General features: G+C 40.3%; 1 protein-coding gene across 1 annotated transcript in view; it reads left to right on the top strand.

The window, feature by feature from the left end:
* Nucleotides 1-484: 484 nt before the first annotated feature.
* Nucleotides 485-9183, top strand: part of ank2a (ankyrin 2a, neuronal) — an 85663-nt gene continuing 76964 nt past the window's right edge. The window contains exon 1 of the mRNA XM_086295888.1: nucleotides 485-896. Within this exon, the coding sequence (XP_086152014.1) occupies nucleotides 765-896 (132 nt within the window). The 5' untranslated portion in view covers nucleotides 485-764. The remainder of the gene's footprint in view (nucleotides 897-9183) is intronic.

Raw genomic sequence — 9183 nt, 5'->3', positions numbered from 1 at the left:
ATATTAAATTTGTCATCTAGTGAAGAAGGCCAGGCCATGGCGGGGGCGTAAGAACACGAAGAAGGAGATTAGATTAGTTAAACCCAACCCAAAGTGTCTAATTTCACATGAGTGTGTAAGTAATCTCACAGTTTTTATTCAACCATGGGACAACATGCTCCATACTGGGAACTTTGATCTCTGAAGCAAACTGCTGCACAGGGCGTCGGTGTATTCAAGTGCCACTGGGAATTGTCTCATTGTAAATGTTTTGTTTTGAATTAGTGCTTTACTATGCAGTAAAGCACTATATGGTGACAATGTATGCTTTAAGTGATGCGATGTGTTAAAAAAAATGTCTGCGCACAGTGCGCCCCTTTAAAAGGTGCTCTGAGGCTACTTCTGGTCGCATTCAGGGTGGTCATCACTGCCAAGGTCTACTGTCGAGGTTTCCGGTTGTCCACGAAGGCAACACTGGTCCTGCGGAGGTTCGGGGAAGCGCATCTGAAGCGCGTTCACGTTTCCATACACACAAACACGCGCGCAGGCCATAGCAGCACACCGGGAGCATCCCTGAGAGGAGGGAGCGCTCGTTTTGGTTTACCATCTGGAAGAATCGCTGTATTAGCTTCTGTCGAGCTTGATTAAAGACTTTCTCTGACGACGCATAATGATCCCGGGCTCTGCCGGGCGCCGTGGATGCTGAGGCGTGCACAGAAATCCACAGTGGGTCGGGTAAAGGACCCCCGTGTCTCCTCCAGCAGAAGCAGCAAGCCCGAGACGGAATGTCAAGTAGCCCCGAAGAAAGTCACTCCAGGGGCGGCGGCTCCAACCGTGACTTAAAGACGGCCTCTTCGAGCAGCACGTCCCTCGAGGATGGAAATCCACCACCGCTGCACCAAAACCGTATACGCCAGGTGGGTGTCTGTCCGCAGCCTGCTCTCTGCACTAGCTGGCCCAGTCAGCCGTGTAACGAGCAGTCCAAAGCGCTGATGCTGATGCTGCTGATGATGCTGTGCGCCTAGGCAGAGCGGTCATAGGCGTTGCCGTGCTTTATCACATCGGCGCTGCCGAGAAGACAGATTTTCCTATGATGCTGCATAAACTGTGTTTAAATTAGCTGTTAATAATAGAAAAGCTCCTCAACCATCTGTTTTGATAAGCGACGTAGAGGGACGTGCTTCAGCATTGTGTGATAACAGGCCAACTGTGCCAGTTGTTATGGCCGTCAAAATAAACACCACCAGGTCTGCTCTGGTCGAGGGGCTTCAGTGAAGAATGTTTACATGTTATCATTTACCACTGAAAGTTTACTGTCTGGATCGGCCATATCATGACACACTGCAAGTTGTTTATAGTTCTGAATATTTGCTTGATTAGTTTGAACTTCAGATGTGATTTTTTTTTTTTCCAAATATTTGTAGGTCCATAGACTTGTGTCTGAGACTCTCAAGCTCTTGAAATGACACGCATACACTGTATGTGATATCTGCAACAACCTCACATAGAGTGCTGTGCAAAAGTCTCCACTCATTTCTTTACATTTCACTAAAAAGATGGGAAATACAGTAAGCTCAGCAATTTATTGAAACATGCAAACAGACAGAGGTAGTGAGCTTGAATGTCAATTTTGGCATGGGCACCTTTATTCTTCCATAAAGCCTGAACTCTCTTAGGCAGCTTTCTGATCATTTCTAAGTAGTCTTCAGGAATAGTTTTCCAGGCTTCATGAAGGACATTCAAATCTTCGTTTTTAGACGTTGGCTGCTTTTTGCTCTGTTCTCTGTCAAGATCCGCACTATTTCAATAATTGAGGTCTGGGCCCTGGGGAGGCCAATCCAGGATTGATTCTCTTCCATTGTATGTTATTCTACCCAGGTGTACACACTGGCATACAGTAAAATACTGTATGTCAGTGTGTTTGGGATCCTTGTCATGCTGGAAAATGAAGTCATTTCCAATCAGATGCTGTGCAGATGGTATTGCATGGTGGATTTTATGTGTGTCAAACTGTTTGGTCATTGGTATTTTTTGTAGATTCAGGTAAAGAAATAGAACATGTTATAGTAAGGCACTTTGCTTATGTTTGAGTGCTTTATAGTTCAGTGTTTTTGTTAAATGGCTTAATACTAAAAAAAAAAAAATTCCTTTTAAACATTTGTATGAAAATGGTCAGGTATAAGGACTGGACTGGATGGAAAAAGAAGCCAATATCCAAGAAAAACACTGAAAAACCTCCAGGAAGCCTGCAGAACTATTGCCCAGGACCACTTTAAAAATTACATGAAAGTATGGCTCCTTGAAAACAAAATATTAAGAAATGAGGGGATGGCTCAAGACTTACAGACTAACAGTACTGTTTATTTATCACTAAGTTCTAGATTTACTTTTATGAGTACACATGCTAGTAATATATAGAGTCCCTTTATCTATATCCAAAAGTCAATTTTCATAAATTTTCAGTATGAACAAGAAAATGGATGTAAAGCGTTACCATCTAGGCCTGATCATGCAATGTGTGTTTGGTTGCTCGGTGGAAGTGAGTCAGGAGATGGCAGAGGGTTGTTTCCTGTCTCAGTGCACTCTCTGAGGCTAATGTGATTTCAGTAATGGACTGTGGTGCTACATGTACACTTGCACACACAGACACACACTTAGACCCTTCTTTTGGGGTGGGGCCTTTGAGCTCAGATACTTGAATTACCCCGGAGGTTTTGTTTTTTTATAATTAAATGGCACTGAAATATCAAACGCCGCACTGCTCATCCGTGTGCTTGCTTGTTCGTGGTCAACTAATCACATCGTCTACAGGTTTACTATAGTTAGTTTAAAAAAAATGCAATTTGCATACTTATGCTGATGTGCTCCACAATGAAAGCAGAAAATAGATTTCTTAATTTTCAGATAACAAACTGGATTCACGTTTAGGCCTCTAAACAGGCTGTGACACTCAAAGCTTGTTTAGAGGCTAAACTGGTACAATAAGCCACACCTTACAGCTTGAGGCTGTATGACACTGACCTATTGATTTCCAATATATAGTGCTTAACAAATTTATTAGACCATCACCCACTTTACATTTTACACCACAGTTGCACTAAATCATTGGAACTGGTAATGACTAAAACTAATTTCACATACATGTAATCATTAATACACCAGTATGTGCAAGCCCTTTAACTCATATATTTTTAATGCTAAAATATGAATTTTTACAGTTTTAGGTGGTCTAATAAATTTGATTAGCACTGTGTACGTACAATCATTTGAAAAACAAGTTTTCACAGGTGTCTGAGGATCAAATCTACAAAAAAATAAATGAATCAAGGTGTTGCAATGGGCCAAAGTACAAACCTCCATCTGATGGAAATGATGTGGTGAGAGAGCGCTGTATAAAGAAGAGCTTGCAAGCCTCAGCAAAGCAAAGAAGAGTGGAGATCTTTCACAACAATATACTGCTAAAAGATTACTTTAACTTTTTGCTCCTTAAGGTGGTTCCACAAGTTAGTGAATCATAACAGGACTGCATGGAGTCCTGTTAAAACAGTTTTTCACATGACTGTATATTACTTTTTTATTTTTATTTTTTACAGAGAAAAATGTAGGAAAAGATGCCTGAGGCAATGATGAGTAACGAATTGTTCAGTAGAGTGCACTGGGTGCATAATGCACCACAGCTGAGCAAACAGTGGTGCAAAATCAAAATACTTTATATAGTCAGTATGCCCAAAACACAAAAAGATATTACAAATCTTTGAAAACTTGTGTTGGAAGTTGATTCAGGTTTCTGTGTATCGTTATGAATGACTCTGATATTCACTTTCTTCACCCCCTGCTTTGGTCCCATCTAACTCCTGAGTCTTGTTCTTGCTTTATGTTGGACTCTCTTCACCAGCAAGCTTCAGCTTTCTTTGTCTGCCATTTTGTTAGGGCACACTGGTTTTATCAAAGCCTTTTTATATCTGCTGTTGCTGGAAATGGCTTTAATGAGCACAGTGAAAATTAAGTATCCTAAATGCGCATGGGCCAGCAAGGAGAGGTACAGAGCGAGTTCTTATGTGAAGGCAAATCATGTGATACGTGTGATAATTTTACTCACCGTGAGTATAAAAAATAGCACATTTTGGCCTCTTGGGATACATCACTTTAACTTGCAAGAAAGACTATGGCACATCAAAGGGATACTGTCCAATTAATAGGCTTTTGGCACAAAGAGTACACTTGTCTTGTCTTGTTGTCTTGCAAGTGTGAAAAAGCATCTAGCTGAGTGGATACTCTTGATTTTATCTGTTAAATACATCAGAAAATGTCTTTCTAATAACGATACCTTGGTTTATGGAGGACTTTAAGGTGTCAGAAGAAACAGGATTGACTGCAGGAACGATTCTTGTGTTTTTCTAAACTGAACTTTCAAAGATTTTAATCCTGCAACCAAACTTTGTTTCATCTCCAGTGTACTTTCCAAACCACAGATAGACAATATGCGCAAAACTTTAAAAAAAGCAAGTTGACATGAATAAATGTAATATATTACAGCACTTTAATGTTTAATCTTATGAATAATCGAAATCTTATCGTTGAGCTGGAGTTCACTAAAACAATAAAACAGCTCTGACACAAAAGGAGAACATGACTAAGGGAGACTGGGATGTGAAGATCTTATTTTCAGGTCTAAAAATACTCCTGTCTCTCTCGTGATTGTCCTGGAGAGAAATCGCTTTTTCCCAGCCAAATGGCTTTGTGTCCATGTCTCTGCGCTCACTGCAATGGACCAATGTCACTGTTCATTTGCACGCTACTCTGAGCTGTTGTTAAATGATTGCTTTCTGCAGTGTACTCCCTCCTCTATCTGAAAGATATGTGGAGTGCGTCAAAATATGTAAGCTACTTTCCTGGGCTCGAATAGTAGATTCTTAGGAACAGAGATTGATTCTACTAGATTTTATGTTCATTGCAGTCTAAGACAAGTCAAGGAGCTATTTGAACCTTTTTGCTTTGGTGGAAAAATGCTGCTCCCCATGTAGATACAGATATAAAACCCAGAAAAGCGTAATGCCTTCATTTTATATCCAACGATGATGGGTTTAGGCAGCTTGACCTGTTTTTTATTCAGGACTTGATATGAAGGTCCTATTTCAAGTGTCAAGCCCTGTCGCTGCATGCTCCTTTCTTTTGACACCTTTTCTTGCGCTGCGTTCCCTCTCCACTTTCTTTTCTGGTTGCCAGTTGTCTTTTCTCCTCGAGAGCCTTGCTTTCTCGTTCTTTCCTCTTTAAAGGGGTTTGACTCTTTAGGTTGGTTTTCTCCTTGTCTTTTTGGCTGCCTTCCCTACCCATCTCTCATTTCCCGGCAAAATACCCCCCCCCCCCCCCCCCACACACACACACACACACACACACACACACACACACACACACACTGTTTTTGCCCTGCACTCCTCTCCACTAGTTCCTACACTCATGTCCTGATGTGCAAGGAGGTCAGATTACACTGCAGCCTTTGACATTTTCAGCTTTCTCTTTTCCGCCTCTCTGTCTGTTGCTTTTATGCCTTTCTGTTTTTGCCTGCCTGTCTGTCTTTTCCCACTGGGAGTCTCATGATGGGACTCTGCAGGAAGGGAGTCCTAATGGAGCCAAGATCTTCATTACATTACTTCAGAACAGCTACATCAATGTACACCCACATATAACCACTGGAAATGTTTGGGGTCAAATACTCTATATTCATTCAAATTGCTAAACGCACATGTAGGTAAAGCATTAAACTGTATATTAGTATTTACCAGAGGCTTAACAGCACATTCCTGATTATAAATTCATGCAAAAACCTGTAAATGACTGCAGGTCAACAACTCCAGTACCCTATGGTTGTCAAATGCCATTAACAATTTATAATGTGGGCTTAATGCTTCCAGATTATTTCTGTATAGATATGATTCAGCAGGATACAGCTGTCAATTACACTTTCTCACTATTCATATACTATACCATCAGCAAAATGGCACATTACTGCATCATCTTTCGGATTAACCAGTTCGTCACTCAGTCTGTCAAATGTTAATTTTGAGATTTTGAGAATTAGTAAAGTGTTTTGTTTTTTAACAAAAAATGTAAAGCTGCTTTTTTCTTGTAATTTGTTGATATAATACAAGGAAAATGATTTATGTTTTTGTAGTTTGGAGCTTTTGGACCAACACAACACAACAATAGAATACAGAATGCTTATTGTAATTTTCACTACTTATATTCTGAATAATTTATTTTTGCCAACTGGTTAATTGTTAATTGAAACATTTTACTAGTACCAATTATTTTTAAATACTGACACCTAGCTTTAGTCAATTATTATCAAAGAGCAAGTAATTAGAAAAATGTTCTCCAAATACAGATGAGCCACATTGCTGGTGAGCTCTGATGCAATGTACAAGCAATACACATGAGTGTTGTGTTTCAGTACTAGGTAATGGTGATACTGTGTAGAGAAATCCATTGGTATTCCTGTCCAAGATCCAAAATCCAAAGAGCACATGAGCATGTCTATACTGGGGTACAAACAACACCCTGACTCAACCTCACAGCTAGCTTGGGTGCCCTATTTACGTCTGACACCATCTTTTCCTGGCATGTTTTTTCCTTATAGATGTTTCAAGGAGAGAGATAGCATCACTTGATGTGTAATACCTCACCATCATTTTTACAAAATGTTGCAGACTGAAACAGATGAAATTATAAGGAGAAAACTTGAGAGAATATCAGCCCGAGTATAAGAAAAGCTAACAACACTATGTAAATATTGTATCCCTTGAAATGTGTCCTCTGCTTCATAGAGGACAGGTGTTTTTGGACCAAGGCAGTGAGAAGCATTTAGAAGTTAATTATTTATAATGACCTTATAAGGCTGATTCCCGTTAGAGAGAAATAGAAGGCGGGGGCAAGAGCAGGGTGTGGTTAGTGATCAATGGACTTCTCAGAAGCTCAGACATATCTATGTAAATGTGCACTCTCCCCAGCCGTCAGCTCCTTCCTAATGCTCCTTCTCTCCACTTCTCTTGCATCAAATTTAAGTTGGGTAAGCAAAGGTTTTCTCATAGGAAACGCATCAAAGCTTTTGACTGTGTTGCTGAGAATAGTTTGCTGATCGAACTGAATGTTCACACGCACAATCATGTACGTGCACATACGCACAGCAGCATGTTGCTTTTTTTTCACAAACCGAGGAAGATGACACAACCTGTGACCCACCTTCTAACTCATGCAGCAGTTACATTAGAGTTAAGTCTGACATTTGTGCTTTTATTATGTGTCACTTAGGTCTAACATTTTCCTTTCTGAACTGGTATGGTTATAGATCTAAAAAGCGGCTGAAAAAAGTGGCGATACAATAAAGTGAATTCTTCCCCCATTTGTTTTGTTTTCTTTGTCGCCATCTCACAGTTTTGTTTTTTATGTCTGTCTTACTAATTGTCTGCATTGTTCTTTTTCTCTGTGTGATGGCATCACGGCATCACTCAGCATTCCTGCATGACTGTGCGCTGCAGCGGATTTTAGGTCACACGCTTCATTATTCATAACACATTCAGATTGGAGGTGAAATCAGTTTCTGCCTCAATACCCTTTGTCATCTGACACAGCACTCTGTCATCATTTTGTTATTCTAGCATATCAAGAAATCAGTGAACTTTAAAGAAAAGGTGCAGAAAATTTACAATACAGATAATTTTCCAATTCTATATTAGCTGTAGGGGTGAATGTGAGCATGAATGCATGTCTTTCTCTATGTGTAAGCCCTGCAATTGATAGGCAATCTGTAAAGGGTGTGCCCTTCCCCTTGACCTGTAACAGCTAGGATAGGCTTCAACCCCCCCCCAACCCACCCCTGAGACCGTGAATTGGATAAGCAGTTAAGAAAATAAGTGGATGCTTGGATGTTTATTGTGTCCAATTTTGAGTCAGTTTTGACTCATATCAAGACATACAGAAAGAAAGATACAGAAAGATGTGTTATTGATGATTGCAGGCAGCCGCATTTAAATTATTGAAGGTCATTTTTCATCCTTCTTTTTCAGTGAGCTGCTGTCATTGATGACACACCACGTAATTTGAAGTGTGAACCTACTGAAACAAGGTGCCAGCTGCAGAAGCATTATACTGCATTAGAGATCATACAGCATAATATCCAGTGACACAGCAGATGTTAAATGTAAGTTCAAATGTAAGCCTATGTAATGTTACCTGAGAAATTTTAAATAGCAGGTAAAATAACAGCTAAACACTTTGATTTCAAAAATAACTAAACTAACCCAACCTTGTAATTTATCAGGAGCTGCACAATATTGTCACATAATAAAAAAGAAAAATATTTTCTCGTTGGAAGGTTTTTAGCCAGCCGTGCTTTTTTTATTCTATAACTGCATCAGGAATTTTCCTTCACTGTTTGTGCGTCCTTTCATATGGTGTGCAACTAGTCAGTACTCCATCAACTCCCGGTGAGGCCATTTGATTATATTTGGGTTGCACATCACCAGCTGCTAGTATCTCCTCATTGTTCTTGACTGTGATTCTGCCTTAAGTGGCAAAACATGTTTGTCATTTCCATGTTTAGCACCTTTAGCAAAAGGTGGAACCTTTAGTTCCACCTTTAGGAACAAATGTTTTGCATATTTTTCCAGAGTTTGTTGGTGGTTGTTCCAGTAGCTGACACATACTCTTACTGTCAGAGATGTCCGGGCTTGTTTTGTTGTGTGTACTAGGGAATCTAAAGTAACGCTTGTACTAGGCGTTACTATAGCAATGACATGTCATGCTGTGACACTTGTGGTTGTAACGCAGGAGTGGGTTGATGGTTTAATTCCTGGCTGCTTCAGGTTGCATGCCAAATATCCTTGAGCAGGATACTAACCCCGAGGTGCTCTCATTGGAGAATAAATGTGTGTGAATGTTAGATAGAAAGCACTTACGTCGTAAGTAGAGCTGGGCGATAGAACGATAACGATATGTATCGCGATATAACTTTTACTCGATAGAGAAATTAAGCTATCGCGATAGACCTCGCCGCTCTTGTCCTCTTAAAAAAAAAGAAAAAAAAGAACAGCCAATCCAAACTAAGTAGCGCAGAGCCGAACCAATCACAGCCGCAGCGTCACGTCGCGTGACTTGTTACGTACAGCACAAGTGCCAAGCCGCACGTGTGTTTGTTTGGGAAGCAGC

The sequence above is a fragment of the Aulonocara sp. 'chitande type north' Nkhata Bay genome, linkage group LG6 (genome assembly GCF_057382095.1).
Source record: "Aulonocara sp. 'chitande type north' Nkhata Bay isolate Kocher_YH1m ecotype deep benthic linkage group LG6, A_spYH_male_GT1.1, whole genome shotgun sequence".
NCBI lineage: Eukaryota > Metazoa > Chordata > Actinopteri > Cichliformes > Cichlidae > Aulonocara > Aulonocara sp. 'chitande type north' Nkhata Bay.
Note: the sequence above shows the minus strand (reverse complement) of the source record. Positions and strands in the feature narration are given on the sequence as shown.